General features: G+C 39.1%; 1 protein-coding gene across 5 annotated transcripts; it reads left to right on the top strand.

Annotated features, from left to right (window-relative positions):
- Positions 1-1135: 1135 nt before the first annotated feature.
- Positions 1136-18226, top strand: LOC122821400 (immunoglobulin-like domain-containing receptor 2). Of its 5 annotated transcripts, XM_044099309.1 has the most exons (11): positions 1136-1315; positions 3408-3794; positions 5995-6114; positions 9192-9248; positions 11202-11348; positions 11469-11636; positions 12357-12494; positions 12848-13193; positions 13272-13998; positions 15359-15391; positions 15667-18226. In XM_044099309.1, the coding sequence occupies exons 1-10, from the start codon at positions 1285-1287 to the stop codon at positions 15389-15391; spliced, it is 2154 nt and encodes a 717-aa protein (XP_043955244.1). In that variant the 5' UTR covers positions 1136-1284; the 3' UTR covers positions 15667-18226. The 5 variants fall into 5 exon arrangements, with proteins under 5 accessions (XP_043955244.1, XP_043955251.1, XP_043955234.1 ...); XM_044099316.1 differs by lacking the exon at positions 15359-15391 and having other exon boundaries at positions 5998-6114; XM_044099299.1 differs by lacking the exon at positions 15359-15391.
- Positions 18227-20210: the final 1984 nt, after the last annotated feature.

Here is a 20210-nt window from a genome sequence, read left to right as displayed (position 1 = left end):
GCATCCTTTCAATATTTCTTGTTGCAGAATCCACAAGGATTTAGAAGAGCTGCTTGATCCAAACCTGCAGCTCTGGGAGCCCTTCACTGAACCCCATTGAAAACTTAATTGTTATTCCACCAAATGCTGATTTCTGAACTCTCCCTGAATTAAAACATTAGTATTGCTGTTTCTAAATGAATATGAACTTGTTTTCTTCGCATTATTTGACGTCTGAAAGCGTTGCATCTTATTCGTTATTTTGACCATTTGTCATTTTCGGTGAGTAAATATTAAAGATTTGCTTGGAATTTCAGAGACATTTCAGTAGTTCATAGAATAAAATAATGTCTATTTTACTCAAACATAAACCTAGATAAAGCCAAAACAAACTGCTAATACATGTATAAAGAGAAAGTGGTTTGTAAACAACAAAAAGTGCAAAGTGAAAAACGAGTTATTTATTTTTTTGTTTATTTACTAATGCAGTACTAAATCAAAATGTATAAATCATATCATAATTTCATTTTGCAGACTTTTCTACACATGTCTAACTTCTATAAAGTGCATTTATTGATTCGGTTATTTACCCACGTTGTCAGGATTCAATCTAGGCATTTTCACATCCCTCCGTCTCTCCCAACATCTATTGTTTGCGAACACACTTGGGGAGCGTCCTGACGCCTCACAACCTGCTGCACTAAGATGCCTCTTATCTACTGAGGAAAAAAGATTTTCACAATTTCAAAATAAAATTAAGGGACGGTTTTTTTTTTTTGTTTTTTTTTTGGTTGGTTGTTTTTTACACTCAAGTAGTTTTGCTCAATCTGCGGAATATGCAGATTGAGCTTTATCTTGAAATTAAAGTAAAACCGATTCAAATCAGAAAGAACCTATGTTAAGGAAAAATTTGAAATCCCACAATTTTATCTTTATATTTAAAGCCTATAGCGACACGAGTACTTATTATTTTCCATAGCATATGATTAGCTACATTTTAACCAAGTGTTTTGTTTTTTTTGGGGGTGGGGGGTTGTTTGTTTGTTTGTTTGTTTTTTTTGTTTGTTTTTTTTTTTGTCTGCACCAGTGAGCACTTTATTATGAAAGGTCGAAAGTCGGAAAGTGTTCAACTTCTCCAAGCTTGACGGAAGTCCTCTTGGGCGATGTTGTCCCGTTATAAACTGCCTCCGCGATCCTGTACCATCATCCAGGGATGAGACGGAGGAGGAAATAAAACAAAGTTTTTTTTATCCAGCAATCTTCACACTATTTACCACAGGGATCTGGAAGCTGATCTCAACCGAAATGTGGCGGATTTTCATCCTTTTTCTGGCAGGTAGGCTGAGCAGAAACGTAAGAGAAAAAGTGATCCAGCCTGCGGAAAGACAGGTTTTAGTTACGGGTACTGAGGTTTGGGGGCAGCTTCGCTGTGTTTTTCATATGCCAAGAATGTTTGTTTCGGATTAAGTCATGTGTGAATGAGCCGGGTTAGAAGCTTTGGGGGTTGGGAATCAAAGTTTTGTTTTGTTTTTTCCCAGATAGGCTACATTTTATCTGGATTTTTCGGAGAAAGGAGCTGACCTCTACTTGTTTGGAGGAAATATGTGACAGGCAGCACTCTAAAAATACACTAAAAATGTGACCAAGTATGAACAAAACTTCATAAAAAGTATTAATCATCAAATTATAGAAATTAAATTAGAAAAGTATGGTAATACTTGTGATGTAATCTTCATACGTTTTCTTGCTTATAGTGACAATCAAAAACTTTAAATCTGCTCTTTCCTTCTGTGTCTTTAGTTTATTTTCTGAGCAAAAATATACCTTCTCTATGTATGGGTTTATATAATTATATATATGAAAGAGATTAATCTTTCCTTGATATTTTGGGGCCAAATAAAGTTAAAGAAAAAAAAAAGTACCACAACATAGAAAACAAACTAATTTAACTAATTTCTTCAACTCGTATTGATTATTGAATCAATCTGTCAAGCGTTTAAATCTTTTTGAAGTGAGAACGGTTTGATCCAACAGCAAAACACATTCAGTGTTTCCTCACAAAATCTTAATACAAGCATTCAAAACACTCCCAGTCCTCCTTTGCTGAAAACTAACAAATCCAGGATAGTACCACAACTCTGAGCAAAGGTTTTTAGATGCTCAACATTTATCATTTATATAACTTGATAAGAGAATCAATGTTTTATCTGTTTTATCAGGTTATTTTTTTATTTTAAGAACAGAGTGTGCATGGTGTCCCCTTGTAATAACACAATGTAATTAAATGATATAGGAACCCCGACGACATAAACTACCTGTTTGAGCAAGGCAGTTTATATCATCACTTGCGGTAGTTTAATTCCCGAATGAAAAATCCAACCGTAAATGACGCGTGGTTTAGTTGCAATTATTCAACTAAATAGAGTTTATTCTCTTTTTCTATTACTATTTTTTACAACCTCCTTGTGAGATGGATTTTCTTCTTTGCACAATCTGTCTAGATCTTTCATAGCCTTAGGTTATAAGGTAAGATAAGAGAGTAAATTCAACTGATTCTTTAAATTGTGATAATGTGAGGGAAAACACACTACCACCTATGTCGGATTGCCTCAGACAATCTGTTTTCACTCGCCCTCCTCTCATTTCAGCCCACTGTTATTTTTACTGGTAGGGATCATTTAGCTCCCGATAGCCTGGCCTCACAAATCGAAATATTCAAAGAACAGCAGACCCAGATGTTTCTGGGTGTGTATGCTTTATTGGTTCTTTTTTTCTTCTTTTTTTTCCCCTCACATCATTGCTTCACCGTAGCTCCTAGCGTTTTTAGCATAGTCTCCATGTTATGCTGTGAGTCGAAGCTGTTTCAGAAGCTGCAACGCGACCAGCAGGTCAGCAAAGCTCTGTTGGGTTTCTGCGAACACAAGCAGCTCAAACAGTTGCAACAACTATTAGTCAAAATGTGTCCCTGATTTATGCATTTCTTACTTCCACTGAGCAATACTTTCCTGTACTCACTTTAAGCATTTTAAATTAATTTTCTAGGCTTTCTAGGGGTTTTCTTTGGGCCTTTGTTGCCTTTTTATTCATCTTTGCAGTCCAGGTCCATTAGAGATAATGTTGTTTTTATTCTGAACTCTGACTTAAAGATCATTGTGACAACTAAGCTCAAATGTTATTATTAATTCGCTATCATTACCGCAATTATCACAACTTAATCCGAAGACATTTGAAAGACCATCAGAAAAACTGAAAAACTATTGATAATTACTAGAAGATGTGAGTTTTTAGCGCTGTAGTATATTTTCAAGCTGATTTATTAGTTTTCTAGTGATTATGCTCTACACTCCATTAACATACAATCATGTTATTCTTTTAACCATCCCAGCTTCCTCAGTCCACCAACCTACATATTTTTTCTTCCCTTACAGGTGTCATCCCTCCTCCATGCTCAGGACTCCATGTGATAGTGAGAGATGAAAAGAGGTACGCCACTCTGTTCCAGTCAGTGGTTCTGCCTTGCCAGTACACCAGTGTTTCCACTCAGTCCGCTATGGTGAAGTGGATCTACAAGTCGTACTGCCGGGACCGCACGAGGGACTCGTTCAGCTTCCCCGACAGCTTGAGCGGAGGCCTGGGCGGAGGCGGGCTGCAGAGCGGGAGCAGAGGGGTCGGCGGAGGCTACGAGGCGGGCTCCACTGCGAGCCACCTCGACTGCTCCGACAACAGGAGGACCGTCAGGACCGTGGCCTCCATCTCCGGGTCCTCGGTCACGCTCTCGGAGTACTACAAGAACAGAGATGTTACCATCATCAACAGTAAGACGTTCCCCCTTCTGTCGATGTCTGTCATCGAAACCATCCCCTCATTCCATGATCCCCTGGTTATTGTTGTTGCCTGGTGATGTTTCAGCTGTGGATGCAAGCTCTCGATGTAAACATGCCATTCCACTGCCCTTAGTTTTCCCTTTGTGTCGCTGTACTGTATTGCCATCATGTTCTTCAAAGACTGACTAAAGGGAAAGACTGTTCTTATGCATGCGTGTCTGAAAAGGCTCATTGAGCAAAGAGAGGTAGGCTTGTTTGCTGGCCATAGATTTATGGAGCTCTAACTCTCTTCTTGAGCCAGGAGTTTTGGACAGAAGAAAAGGCTTTCACACTGTCCCTCCATTCATCTTGACCTCTGGTTCGTTCCCTCTGATGTATTTCTGTGTCCAAGTTTCATTTTGTTTCCCCCTCAACATCACACTCTTTTCTTTGTCCCTCTCCACCTCCTGTCTTACTTTTCAGAGTAGTGATGTTGTAAACTGGCAAACCTACACCCCCCCCACCCCCCAAATAAAAAAAACATAAAATCCTTTGTTGCCTTTGGAGACTTCCAGTCATCCATACCCATGTAATCCTATTCAGGGTCACAGGGAGGCTGGAGTCTCTCTCAGTGGGCTCTGGGCAGGGGGTGCTCTGGTAATCACATGGCTAACAAGCTCAACACTTCACGGTTCATACACACGGCTCAGAAGATACAGTCATACATGAGGTGAAAAAGGAATCCACAAACCCAAAGGCGATGTGGACACTCAGATTTTATAAGAGAATCGGAGACTGGTCCCAGCTTGTCTTTCCTTGGCCAACAGGAAAAGGAAGGGAATTCTACAAAGTGTTTCCTGTCTGAAGTATTTACGCATGTGACCCTCTTACAATAGAGTTGGAGACCCAGGATTGTCAGCAAGCCAATGATATTTCAGTTCTATGGATCTCATTTTAATCACACAAATTAAATCTAACCGCCCCTCTAGAACTGGGAAATACTTGCTGAATTCCTGTGTTCGTGTTCAGGCACAGGGATAATTACTTTCGCAGAAGTAACGTTCTTTATAGCTACATTTCTCTCACGGCCATTTTAGTTGTAATCTATAACGTTGCGCAAAAGTTTTAAACCATTCTTTATTTCTTTTGGACTTGTTACCCCATGAAATCTTTAAAGTGGTATTCGTCGGTAATTTTTCAAGTTTCCTGATCCTCTTTGCACCTGTCTAAGAGAACACACTGTGGATACTCTGCTTCACAATGAGGAAATCAGACCAAAGAGGGGCGAAGCGAGAAGTATCAGGAGAAGTATCAGGGATAAAAATAAAAGAAAAACGTCTGCATTACATTAACTTTTCCCCTATTTCTCACTCTGCCCAGATCAATCTCACTCTAAATAAGAAAGTCTTCCTACACTGTAGTTTGTGTAGTAGCAGCGTTGTTCAGAAAATACACTTTAGTAGGCAGGGATTCAGTATGACACGATGACATCCAGTGTCAGAGAGAAATAAAGATGAGTGAGTTAATGTCATGGAGTTTATTCCACTCTTTAATAACTAGGTGTTATCAACCAACATTTATGTTCGACTTGTTTTCTTTTAAATAATTGGTATGAAAAAGTATTTCTAAAAGCTGTTGTCGACTCTCAGTCGTCCAGGACGTGACAATCCTAAGTGCTTAAGTTGAAAGCAACTGGACGTCTTCTCTGGTTGCAGGGAGATATTTCACTTCTCATCCAAAATGTCACAAAAACTGAAGAAGCTTTTTAGATAAGAGGTGTAATGTCCTCAAGAATAAGAGAGAAAGTCGTTTTGCTCCCTACATAAAAAGGAAACCCACAGTTATTTTTATTGGTAGGGATCATTTAGAAATGGGTTATAGTTAGAAATCTGTAAAGCTTTAGGTCAGGGATTAGATTGAAAAGTAGAAGAAAATTTGGTCATGTTTAAAGAAAATCTCTGACATCCTTCAGAAAACCTGGGGAAATAATAATCAGATAGAAGAAATCACTTGTAGTTATTTTGGTTGATAAGAGGTCATAATCTGTAAAGTTACAAAGTTGTTTTAAGTGATATTCAGAACCAAAATATATAGGAATAACGTAACGCAAAGTTTTCGGATAATAATATATAACATGTAGGATACGAGCATTTTAATGTTTGTTAAAAAAAAAAGTTTCTGCCTTTAAATTGTGTCTTCATTTTTCATGCAGCAGCAGATCTGCGTATAGGAGAGGTGCAGTGGGGAGACAGCGGTGTGTACTTCTGCCAAGTGACTATAGCTGATGACATAGAAGGACAGAATGAAGCTTCGGTGGAGCTGCTGGTTCTCGGTGAGCTATTTCTGCTTTCCTATTGCTTCCTTCATCACATTGTGATGCAAAGAATTTCAGCAACAAATAGGAACTTGTGATCTATAAAAAGAATATTTGTAAATAGTGTCAGGTAATCCATAATTGTTAAATCAACTTGACATACCAGTTGGAACAGTGTCACCGACTCAATAGATGGTTTTACCGGCATTAGACTTTTGAATTTTATTCTTCGTGACCGCTTCGACAGTCATTTTTAAAATGCTTTTTAATGCAGATTTTCAAGTGGCATGCTGTTTACTGTGAAACAAACTTTTATGATGGACTTTTCTGCATAATGAAACTTTTAAAATGAGCCACTCATTGAGGGGCTGAAGAACAAGGAGTTCTTCCTTCATTTGAAACTACAACAGCTGCTTTCAGTTACTACCAAAATGAAGTTTTTAGCAAACAAACTCCAACATTTAAAATTAATATGCCAAGTATGTGTGTTTTTGTGTGTGTTCCGTTGCAAACATTATCACAAAGACTGCCAAAAAACATTTTTGGGCCATTTGGTGCCTTCAGCTTCCAGAGGCTGAACTTGTATTTGGTTGGTGTTCGACAGACTCACAGGACGGAGCTCCTACAGCTTTCTCTAAGCTGCAGGAATGTTCTCCACTGTGATAAAGATGATGAAGTGTAAAACTAAAAGCACAAGAAGAAGATAGTCTTGCTATGTTGTTGGGTGTTGAGCTAAATCCGCCATAGCCCCAAAAATCTGTGTATTTCCTGAGCTACTGCACCTTGTGAGGCACTTGTTGTGTTCCCATAACAACAGCGGAGGCCATGCTTGGGGTGTCTTTTGTCTATACAGCAAATCGCCTCACAGAAAGGAAGGCAGGGAAGATTTAATGATGCAGAGAAGGCAGAGCAGAGCACAGCGGCACAATAGACACTTGACTGATACTTTACAGAGCTATATCAAGTAAGGCCCAATATCCAAACACTATGAATGCTGTACAAGATTAGCTGTTTAATATGGTATACAGTTAAAAAAATAAGTTAAAATTGCATCAAGGTTAAAAGATACCAGATTCATTTTCTTCTAAAACCATGCAGTTCCTTCCATGATCCACCTTTTGTTTTTATCCAAGCTCTATTTTATCCCTCTTCTTGAAATGGAAAAAAGGAAGGGAAGCGGTTCACGAACATCACCGTGTACGGGGTACAAAAACAATCTGAAGCTCCTTGGAAGTCAATTTTAGGGAATCACCAGTCAGTCCAAATGCGCATGACCAAGAAAAAAAAATACAAAGCAACAGGTTAAAAAATAAAACAACCTTGAACTATACAAAACTACAAGAGGACAAACTGTAGTTGTTTAACTAAAAATAAAATGTTCAAATCCAGCAAAGACCAGTTTTAGACCGTCACAGAGATATTAAGAGAGGTATGTGCTCTGTCAGCTGGAGTCAGGCCACGTTCAGCTTCCACGCTGTTGCTGCCGCCTTCTTTTCTGGCACAGCAAATACTCATTTCCTCCTTTCTGCCAATACTCTCACCCTCAGCTGTTAAATACCAGGTTCTGTTTGCATCACAGACATTTGCCGGGAGGTTTCACTTCTGACAAAGCTGGAGTTTGCTTCCCTGGACACATGACAGGCGCTTTGTAACTAAATTTCTTTTTAAAGTGCCTCTAATATTCCATATTGTACCTCATCTGAAGCCTCTAATGTTGTGGTAGAAGAACATTTTAAAGAATTAACCTATAGGTCAGCTAGTCACATGTACAAGTTTTAAATTTCAACATCAAAAGGTGCTTTATTTACAGAAAATAAACTCATTATTTGTTCATCATGCACTACTTTGCACCAGTAAAACTACTCTGTGACATGTATTACAAACTATGTAAAACATTCACAAACACACACAAAAAATAAAACGTCTCATAGCAATGCAACATACTGTGTAACACCTCTACCATCTCCAAAATACTGTTTGGCTAGGTATGTTGTTGAACAACGTTTAGCACCAACAAATTCAGGCAGTTGTCTTTTGAATAACTTTGTCAAACTTGCAAACTTCATTGCAGAAGAGCTTTGAGCAACTCTTTGCAATTTTACAATCAAAAACACAAAGACTTAAAATTATTATGGTTACATACAAAATGCATTCACACCTGTGTGTTGACTGTTGGTCAGATTTGGGGAAATCCTATCATTTCATGCATAGTGGTCACTACAGTGGACAGCTGTCTAAAAGCCATTTTCTTGTGCTTCTTGTGGACTTTTATGTTATAAATGCACACAGAACACTGAAGTGGAGTCTAATGCATCATAAAATACTCTATCAACTGCAGGCCATCAGCTGCAAATCCAGGAAATTATTTTTGTAAAATCCAATATGGCCGACAGACAACAAAGCATGCCAACCGAGCCTGTCTCTCCTTCTACTGTAGACGACTCTTGCAGGTAAAAAAAAATATTGTGACATTAGATAACCTCTAAAGAACAATACTACTGATGTATTTTTCAAATAGCAACTTTGTATATGGAGAAAATTACAATTGATCACCTAAAAAAGAAAAAAGAAAAAAAGAACATTTTACAAAAAAAAATGTCCCTACCTTTTTTCTATGCCTTAAGAAAATCAAAAGAAAAATTGAAAAAAGTCCTGACACAAAGGATCATAATTCATGCATGAAAGGGTTAAGAAAATGTTTTCGCTGCCTGTTGAGAACTGACGAAATGTTCATATCGCTTACAGTTCTTCCTTTCTCATGGGTCCTGCCTGTTTGTCTTCATGGGAATAATTTTGAGTTTCAGTCTGCGCTACTATCAGACAGATGACATTTTAAGACCTTTAAAATCAGAAATGACATGCTGATTGCTCTCATCAGCAGCTCTGATATATCGGTTTTCTGAAACCAGACAAAACATGTCCTACTTTTCATTCCTTGACCTGTCAGCTCTCTCTCTCCCTCTTTCTTCCCGTTTTGCTGTGTTTATGCTTTATGGCATGCTTGCATACTTCCACCTAATTACACCAATCACTTGGTTTGATCCACTCCATCTGCTCTCCTCTGCTCTGGTCACCTTTGCTCTGTCTCTCTCCAGGTTTCTCAGGCGTGCCTGAAGATCTCCTGCCTGACATTGATTTGAAGATTATGCCAGGTACAGTCGGGGCATAATGTCTTCGACTCTTTATCTGCTTTCTTTTGTTCATGCTAACCCTTCTGGCTTTAAACCGCATCTTGGCTTCTTCTGGCTTTGTCTGGTAACAGACAAAGGACAATTTCTTGATCATCTGCTAAATTAAAATCAAAGGTTTGTAGATGGCTGACATCCTATCAGTTACTTTTTATCTTAGTTTTCCCAAAACATCTTGTAATCAGGTTTACAAATGGGCCACAAAAACAAAATAAATAATTTTCCACACTTATACATGCTCATCATGTCCAAGGTTCTACTTTCCTGACATTTTTTTTAAAATTAATAACACAACAGATTTTTTTTTTTTTGTGAATTATCTCTAAGGACACTTTAACAGAGCCAGTTTCTAGATAACAGGCTGGTCCACACCCATCAAATAATGAGCTGGCCGTTGCTCCCACCAAGATGAGCAACTGCTGGAAAACAGTTATTATGGTCATTACAGTTATTTATGGCTCGGGTTAGCATGTCATCCCACTGCATTTGGAAGAAAAGGCAGCAGCTAGAAAAGGAGGGGGAGTTTGGCTTATGTCACACATGTTTATGATTGTCGAACTGAAGGAATGGTGTTGAAATACTCCCAATGTGACGTGATATGACTCTGAGGCTGGATGGTTAGAAGTTGCTTATTTCAGCTGCAAGCATTGTGTTGATGAGTGTTATCTGCAGTGACTCACACACAGGTTTCTGTGGGAGCTAAAAACGCTTAACGCTGAGATCGTGTGTTGGCGTAGGCGTCCCGGTGACTGTAAATCAGATCACATTATGAGTTATTTATCTGAAACGGCCACAGATCTTCAGTGTCGTTGAGAGCAGCATAAACTGCCCTTTTCCTTCCTGCAGCAGGAGCAGGTTTCCTGTCAGTGTGTGTTCGGCCTCTGTGTTTACGAGACGGCGAGAGAATGCCGAGCGGAAAGTAACATTGTTGAAGGTTTCCTTATCTTCCCTCTCCTTCCCCTTTTTTTGTGTAGTCTCCGTAGACGGAGGCAGCAGATGTGGCCTATCAGCTGCACTGATTGCACGCATCATGTCTGCACTGTTACACTCAGAAAATATTGAGCAAAATTACCTGTTTTTTGTAATTTGTTCACATTTCTAAAGAAGGTAGAAAAAGAATTACATTTATGCAAGTTGGTTATTCCTCTATTTGTCTGTTAAACGTTCACCTCTTGTTTCTGTCACAGACAATGTTACGATAGTTGTTTGGTCACAGTTTAAATCTAGCATTCTTTCCTTGGAGATCTCTAGTTCCATATGTTAATTGAGTTAAGTGATACAGTTCTCTGTCAGCTTGACAGTAGCTATTTTGGTCACAAAAATTAAAAGTAAAATGGCGTTTATTGCTGACAAATCATTTGACTCGAACATTATTAATAAACTGCAATAAAATGTAGCAGCCATGATGCTGGTAGTACTACGGTGTTGTGTGGTGCTGGGATTCATGTGTGTATGTGTGTTGCAGCACAGGTTTGCAACATTTATCCATTGTGATCACATGACTGAGAGGTGGGAAGTATTTTTGGCAGGTCATCAGTCAGTGTTGCGTTATAATCTAACAAATTAGTCAGTTGATTTAAAAGAGTAATCCTCATTTTGTTGATCTTTATATCGAGTGAGGTTGTGAAAGAACAGTTGCACTGAGGATGTACGTGAAATTAAAACGTCTAATCCCTGAACAGAAGTGTAAAAGTTCAAGCTGGTAGTGAAAGCAAAAAAAAAGGTTGTTTTACTGAATATAACTAAGTTATCAAGTCTTCCCTGTTAAGCATTTGTACATCTGTCCAAACTCGGCAAGGTTGTAAACCGCTAGATGACAACGTGACATTCTCTAGAAAAAAATACTAGAGCAGAATCAGGTCCTGATTCTTACGCAGATATTATGATCAACATGTATTTGTCTGTGTGTCCCTGCAGAGTGGGTGTTTGTGGTGGCCGTGGTGCTCGGCAGCGTGTTGTTCCTGCTCCTGGCTGGAGTTTGCTGGTGTCAGTGCTGTCCCCACTCCTGCTGCTGCTACGTCAGCTGCTGGTGCTGCCCCGACACGTGCTGCTGCCCCCGACACCGTGAGCCTGAACACACACTCGGACTGGGAAGCAATTCATGCCAAGATTATTGATGCTGACTAAAAAGAAAAAATGACGGTTTTCTTATTTTGGAAGTGAGTATAATTGTTTCTTTTTTAGTGTATGAAGCGGGTAAAGGCATAAAGACTGGCACCTCCACCCCTCAAACACCAGCCTACCCTCCATACTTTGTGTCTGGACTTCCAGCCATGATCCCCATCGCCCCGCCCTCCCTGGTGGACAAGGTGTCTACTGTCCCCCCCTCAGATGGGACTCTGGTGGCAGCAGGTGAGGTTTTACCTTTATCTTTTCTTCCTATGAGAAACAGATTATTGGTTTGAGACTCCCTACAAACTGAAAAGTATTTAGAAGAAATTTGATTTGGAAAAAAACTGATTGCTTAAATATTGTTGAATGCATCTCTGTTAATATTAATCAGTCAAATCTTATTGACTACTGTAAAATTGTATGGTGAAATTCAAAAATATGCCTCAGATTCAGAATTTTCTTGGCTGCTGAATTAAGCGCCATAACGAGAAATGAACCAATTGCAGTTTGATTCACAACTTCCTATATCTAATTTTTGCAAATCCCACACTTTCTGTTCTTTCTATTATCGTTCTGACATTACACATAATGCGCACTTTCAGTCTTTATTAGCAAAGACTGTCTCATCAAAATGTGCCCTTAGTAAAGCAAAATAAGACTTTGAATCTGCTGATTCTTCACCAAACAGTCCGGTCTACAACTGGTCTGACTCTGGTCACCTCAACACCATTCAGTGGAGCAGTTTCAGGTTGTACTTGTGACATAATGCAAAACAAAATATACAAATTCACTGTAACTAGGATTTCCACAGTGTTTCCCTTTTTGTTACATACAGTTTGCAGAAGTATCAGATTCTTGTGCCAGCTCGTTCTGAATGAGCCAAAGGCCACATTCGGCTTCACTCCTGGTTGCTAAGTGCCGCTGTCTGAAAGTAGTCTTTTACAATTATGACTGTTGCAGTATCTCCGATGCCCATGCAAGCTGTAGGGATTCCCTACCGCGTACCTTCATCACAGGATCAAAACTCTCTCAGGGTGCTGCAGTATGTAGAGAAACAGCTGGCTCACTTCAACCCTTCTGGGTCCAACAGCAAACAGTGTAAGATCAGTAAACCCACTCTGCAGCTTTGCTACTCAAGCCTGCTGATACTATCTGCTTGTGGCATAGTTTGCTTTAGGATTTGTATTTTCCTCAGCCTGTCTCAGCATGCCTCTCCGCTCTCAAATGTTCTGCCTGTCGGGTTTCCTGTTGTGCACTTGAGTAAATGTAGCAGATGAGCATGCCAGCCTCTCTGATTGGTTTTACACAAATCTTATTCACAACCTCTGGTCATTTTCTTCCAGACTTTTGATTTTCTTAGACTCTTGTATGCTCTTTTTCAAAGATTCTTAATAATGATTCCTTTTATTATAATGTTTGATAAATTTTATTTTATTTTTTTATCTATCCAGCCAGTAATCAGTCGGAGTTGAGCTCCCTCCATGAAGGAGACACCAACTTCCACCAAACTTTCAGGAATGTCCAGAAAAAAGCTCTGCCCGCCATCCCTGATCAAGACTCCTCCCCAGAACCATACGGTTACCGTAAGAGCCGCAGTCCAGACCTGCAGCGCCACCGTAAGAACCCCTCATCGCCTCATCGGTACCGTCACGACCCCGACTCTGACCACCTCGACAGCCAGGATGAGCCTCTGCTTCCACGGCGATACAGTGACGACCCGCCGTCTTCCTCTCAATCGCACAGGATTACTCGAAGTCAGAGGCAACAGAACTCTAGTGATGAGGACAAACACGACAGGTGAAGGAAACATGTGAATCCTGGGGTGGATTTATTGTTAAAAACAAGAATGTAGTAACCTTCTGTGATGTTTTGTAGGTGGAACCCTCGTTCAGAACATCTGCAGAGGAAGACGTATCACTCTTCGGGACGGACCGTCTCTCTGGATGAGCTGGAGGAGTTTGCTACTACCTACAAGAAGAGAGGAGGCAGAGGAGCAGAACGGGGAGAAGAAATGGTGGAGTATGAGATGGAGGTGCTGGACTATGGTGGATATCCTTCCCATCGCAAGGGTCCTCCTCAGCATTATTACAGCAATGGGGATGAGCTTGACGACAACAGTGAGCATGAAGGACATACCAGAGCAAGCCATAAAAGCAAACACAGCATAAGCCCTCTACCTTCTCCCAAGAAGAGGGGGAACACACGGGAAAGGGAGAGGGCCGAGCCCCCTCCCCCCAAAATGGATCCACCATCGAATTCCTCTCAGGAAAGGGACTACGATGCCACTTTCCTGAACAGCCTGTTGGAACGTAAAGCAAAGCTGCGAGGATTTTCCCAGGGGAGAAACGGGACCCAGGCTGAGGACGATGTAGATTGGCCCTCAATAAGGAGCGGCAAAAAACCCAGCAGAGAGTCCAATCACCACTGCAGCCGCTCTCCCAGTAACAGGCCAGAGGCGGACTCGCCGTCTCCGTCCAACTCAGAGAGAACCAGAACTGAAAGGCCGTCTCCACGGCCGCTCCACGCAAACGCCCGCTCCCCTCCGCCTCTTCATTCCCTGCCCGCTCACAGAGAGGAGCACAGGGACAAGTCCCGGAAAGTGGTGAGGAACATCAGATACAGTTAAGGTTCCTGTTTGAATTGTGAGCCAGAAATACTTAGCTTCAAAGCAGTGAGTAAAACATGTTTAAGGCATAATGGTTGAGGATTGTAAGAACATTTTATTGGTATAAACTTTAATGCATTTATTCATTCATTTACCTGTGAAAGTGCCTCGATTCGAAAGTTAGTTTTCTTTATGGCGCCCACAGAGATTCAGTTCACACATAAGATAATTTCATCATGTGAGAGGAAATATTGGCTTATGGATTTGATAACTTAGACTAGTAGATTATCTTTCAGATGACAGACAATTTATTATTATTATTATTATTATTATTATTATTATTATTATTATTATTATTATTATTATTATTATGGTATCCCCTCTTAATTCACTGTAAAGTTGCTTTCATATTCTGCCACTGCAAAGATTTCAGTTCTGCATCTTGAGGTAGATTTTTGGTCTTTGCACAGTGATCTTGTCTTTTCTAAATATTCTTTTTCTTTTCTTTTTTTTTTAATCAAGCCAAGGGTTTGTTATCATATGTCCCTGCTTAGAGAGAGGTCCTCCTATCTCTCCAGAGAAAAGCATCTCATGGTCTCTGCTGTTTTGAAGTAATATCCCTGAAATTATGACTATATGTGCAGAAAGCAAAAACAAACTAACTAACGATGGAAATGTCTTCCAGTTTATGACCTGCTGATACTGAGATAGATTACACCATTGTAAAATGTCTGTGTAATTATGAGCATCCTTCAAATTTAGTATTCCTATCTGCTCTAGTTAAAGTACCGACCCACTTCACAGAACCTCACGTTAAAAAACAAATACAAACAAAAAAAAAAAAAACATCCCTAAAAGTTTGATTTTGTGTCAGAAAAGCAAAGCTACATTTCTATATATCAAGGGCCCTCCTGTATTGAATTCTGCCCATGTGAATCATCAAATTCACCACATATTAATATTTAAAACAAAGAAAAATTACTTCAAGGGCTGAAAAAGTCCAACCAAAACTCTGTGATGCGTTGGCACCTTTTTCAATGCATCATGGGTCACAAAATCAGCTACTTCCCCAAATAAGGGTGTTGGTTTTGCTGTAGGTACTTGGCTGTTGTGCCAGATTTGACCGGTTTCTACTTTAACAACCTTTTTTTTTTTTTCGTTTTTTACTATTTGATTTCAAATTTAGCTGACAAAATGCCCTGCAGTTGAACGTGTGCTGAACACAAATCGTTGATGCTGAAAGTCGAGAAATCTGTGAAAGTTTTTACTCTTTTATCTTCCCGTTGATTCTGTGTTGGGTGGGTGCGGTAGGTGTTTTGAAAACCTACAGTAAGTTTTGTTGTTGTACCTTTGACAGGTCAGGTTCAGATGCTACCAGAATGAAAACTAGGTAGAATACTCTGTTCTGTATCCAACTTCTCTTCATAACATTTATAACCGGTTGTTTACTCACAGTCATACCTGGGGCAGAGTGGTGTTCAACCTCCACAAAACTTCCTGTTTCTGGCCTTAAAATAAATCGTCATTTACAAAAACTATGTGCAGAACAGTTGAAGAGCAGTTTGTCCCAGGTTCTCCGTCACCATATTAACCTCACGTCACTGCTTTAATGTTTGCTCTCGCCGTTTCTCCGCTCGACATTCACTTTTGTGTTGTCCTCACCAGAGCACGCTTCTCAGCCGAGACTCTCTTATCGTCTGACCGACTTGAAGCCAAAGACAAAGTGAAAGAACGGAGCCGAGTGAGAGTGCAAGCGTGAAACCCCGCGAGGAGCAAGTCGTCAGCTGAAAAACAATGACGAAGCTTTGAGTCTGAGTTTATCAACCTATATGCAAAGGACAGCTGCCAGGGAGGACCGTAAGAACAGCTGAATCAGTAAAGATACAGGGTGACAGTAACTCTGTGATATCACTGAGTGATGAAGTCACTGGCTGTGTCATGCATAACTCCGCTGGACTAGCACTAATGTCAGCGGGACGTGTGGCCTGGGCTGCTCCTCTCAGTGGGAGGCAGTCCGTCTCCTCTTCGTCACTTTAGGAAAGCGCTGCAGCAGAGACTTGCTAACTCTTCAAGCACAATGAGTGCATTCATTTCTATCTAATGAGACATGGGAGTAGAAGAGCCCACCAGTGGAACAGATAAAAATGACAACACGCTCATTGTAAACAACACCACCCCCCCTTCCTTCACACCCTGCCACTGCATCAGAAAACAATGTGCATGATGTCACTTATTAACATTTAACCACTAAGGCACTTAGGTTTGAAAGAGATATTTGACAGATACTTATTTTTCACATAAAGCTGAAAGTTGTGACAAACATCCGCACCGATATAAATGTTTTATTAATATTGAAGATTGAAATGAAATTCATTTACAGCACTGGGCAAATCTCTCATTTCTCTGTATTTTCCTTCCAAGGAGCCAAACATCATCTCACAGTATTACAGCATCTTTCTGTTGCTCTGTCGACTGAAGTCCAGGTTTTCAGCTACTATTTATTATTTATTATCAAATCAATGAAATGTGTACCATGTCATTAAATGTTTTTTCTTTTACCTAAACCTAAGGAAAATTGCATAATTCATCTTCACAAAATCCAAGATCCATTAAAAAAAATTTAATAACATAGTCACTGTATCCAAAATAACATTATCCTGAACATAGTAAAGTAACAATAATGAGTTATAAGCAGCTAATATCCAAATAAAAGCTGAAAACTCTTTACTAAACAAATTACTTGATTCCCTGGGAAGCAAAATATGAAGAAAAAACAGGTTTGCATTGTGCTGGGCCTTATCTACTAACCCATATCATACGCTTGACTTTACATTGAAATGCAAACAGAAGAAGTGACTGGATATGTAAGATTGTCATATTATTACACAAAAGCTTTCAAGTTGACTGTGCTCCTAGGATTCCTGTGCTTTACAGAGCTCTAAATGTTTTTAGAAGAGGAATTTTTTCTGTGTATTTAAAATGTCTTAATGAGATAAAGCAGAAGCAAAAGGTCGAATGATTTCATTGAAAGAAAAAAAAATATTCAAACCAACTTGGCCCTCTTTGAAAAATTTGTTCAACCACTTTGGGAAGGTTTTGATTCTGAATGACCCGTTAAAGTCACGGTACAAGTCACTACACTACTGGTATAATGTTTGGTTGTCACACTTTCCAGAAGTCAGAAGATGCTTCTGCCTTGAAAATCTCCCATGCAAGCTGCTTTAGAATAATGAATCATAAACTGACTCCTTAAACTGAAATGACTGAGATTTTCAGTGATTTAGGTGTTCTGGATTCTTTCATGACCTCCTGAACGAGTCATTGATTCGTTCTTGGAGGAATATTTGTAGGCCGGCCACTTCAGGGAAGAATCACCACGGTACTATGTTTTCTCAATTTGTGGATAATGGTCCTCACTTTGGTTAATTGGTCTCCAAAAACAACAAAATTGGTTTGTAACCTTTTACAGACTAACAGGTCAAGAATTTTGTTTTTCATCTGTTCCAAATTTTACTTTTCGATTGGGAGATGACATGTTCATGTTGATTTTTACTGTTTTGTGATTTTGTAGGTCCCGCACTTTTCAGCTCTAGGTTTGACAATTGAAATTAAACGTAGCTTTAAACGTAACTTTTCATACTTCATATTTTCAGTTTTGTACCGACTTCGGTGTGTTTGTGTGCTTTTTGCATTACAGAGAGAGAGAGAGAGATGACTCTTTACTTTTCTGAAAAAGAAACAGTATGTGATTGAATGTGACTCATGTCCTTTGTCCATTGTTGTTATCGTGGATCGTCTGTTGTGACTATGCAGCTGTGTGTAAAGTCACACACCATTCTGCCAGTTCAAGTGCAAACGTCTGCCTGGATTTTTTATTACTAATTCATCAATATTATATTTTGTTTCAAATATGTCATTTCGTGACATGTATGTCATATATACATATGACATGTATGTCATGAAAAAAAATGTTTTCAAATTAACAAAAATATAAACCTCTGGCTTTGCAGTACCACTAAAAATGCATCTCTTGTCAAGGTGTGCTAAAAACCATTGAATGTCCTGATTAGCGAGGATTGAAGAGGACCCAAATGCAGTGGAGTGATAAAACAAGAATTTTAATCACAAAATCACAGAAATACTTAAAGAACTCAGGGAAACACCAGGAAGACAGCAAAAGGTACACACCACAATAAATCATTGTTGTTTTTGTACAAAATCACCAATAATTACTCACATGTTAATAAAAAATATATTCAGATCTATAGTACATGTTTTACTATTTGCAAAATAGCAAAATATTTAGTAAATTGTAAATACTTAATAAATATTTACTATTTATATAGTAAATATTTAGACTATTACTATTTACTATTTGATTTACCAAATAGTAAATAGTTACTATATATTAAATAGTAATGATTTAGTTACAATATGAAGTAAATTATCTTTGCAATTAATGTCATTTTTTCTGACTGGAGTTGACTGGAGATCTTTTAATCAGTAATCCATGAATTCATGATTTTCTGGAGTGTAAGCCACAGAGCACAGATCCAAAATTCTCTTAGCAACCATTCAAAGTGGGAAAGACAAGAGAACATTCGATTTAGTTACAGCAGATGTGTGTTGATCTTCATATGTGGCATCTTGGGATAGCTAAATCTCCATGACAACCATTATCTTTGTGCCAACTGTTTCTAGGGGGAATGCAAGGAAAATACATCAGAAAAGCGTATCTGTCATATTTTACAAACGTGACCATGTGGAATTTGCTACACACAATTGGAATATCAACTCGTATCAGATGCCTTGGTTGGATGAGATAAAACTTGAATTTTTCTTAAAAAAAAACTTTTCAGGTGGATCTGGCATAAAACAAAAGATGTGGAAAAGCTCCATTGTTTGGCTTCCTGCAGGATCTGTGAACCTCCTGGGATGTTTCTCTGCCATTCGCCCAACCTTGTTGAGCGAACGGCAAGGCATGATGATTTGTTTAAAATGTGCCATTTTAAAGACGTTCCAGATCTAAATACTAAATAAAAGAGTTGGGAAGAATCTATTGAGATTCTGAAAAGAACCAAAGATTTGAAAGGGAACATCAGTTCCTTTCATGACCTTTGCCTCCATTCATTGCTTGTTTGAGATCGGAGGAAGGAGCTCCAACAGTGACCAGCTTGATAATATCTCAGGAATGTCAGTGAGTAGCTCTCACTTCTACAGAAGCTCAGCGTGACATCACCATCAAGTAAAATAAGTTCCTTTTTTGTGTTCCTGTTATAGGTTTGCCTTGAGAGGATTTAACACAGCTTAAATAGTCTGACCGAATATTCAGGATGCCCCTGGCTGCCTGCCTTTAGAGGCTCTTCATGTAGTGGCGGGAGATCTAGAAAAGATGAGTCCACAGCCCACTGCACAAGAATGGAAAATATTAGCTGGATATAATTCACCTTTATACATGAAATAAACCAGTTTTTAAGAATGAAAGCTAGTAAAATATATAAACAATTAGAAAAATACAAAAAAATGATATGCTGAATTATAATTTCAAACATTACACGCATGTGGCACTAGATATGTTGCACGCTCGTGATGCATTTTAGTGCAGGATAAAACTTTCTGGTTCTAACTTGAAAGTAGCAGAGAAATCAACTAATAAAACAGAGGTTAGACACACATTACAGTAAAAATGACGTTTGGCTCTAAACCACAAACAAAATGAATGTGTATTTAACATCACTACTTTTTAACTCTAATGGAATCCGTCAGATTAAAGAAGCATATGAAACGAACTGGAATTTGAAGCACTTAAAAATAACAAAAGTTGTGAAAAACCTTAATGTGCAGACAAGTTATATTTAGCATATAGATTAATAATTTATTAAAATGCCCAATAAAAATAATGTAATAATCTGAGAGTGAATACATTGTTTTTGCACGGAAGCCTCAGCAGATGGTCAGGATGAGTGCGAGCACAGGCAGGAAACCGCGGGTGGATCTTGGCAGATATTTCCTAGAAAAATAGTTTGAGGAGCTCCAGGTGCAGAGGGGCTGAGCACAGAAGCACAACAGGTTCTGGGAATTTGAGGAACACACGAGGTCCAGTTTTCATGCAGATCCATCCAGATTCTTTGGGGAGATAATGTGTGTATATTTACAAGGCGATGGGTAAGTCTGATGAAGTAATAAGAGGGTGAATACTTTTGTGATCT

This window comes from Gambusia affinis, linkage group LG02 (assembly GCF_019740435.1).
Source record: "Gambusia affinis linkage group LG02, SWU_Gaff_1.0, whole genome shotgun sequence".
Taxonomy (NCBI): Eukaryota; Metazoa; Chordata; class Actinopteri; order Cyprinodontiformes; family Poeciliidae; genus Gambusia; species Gambusia affinis.
This window is presented reverse-complemented; position numbering and strand designations above follow the sequence as displayed.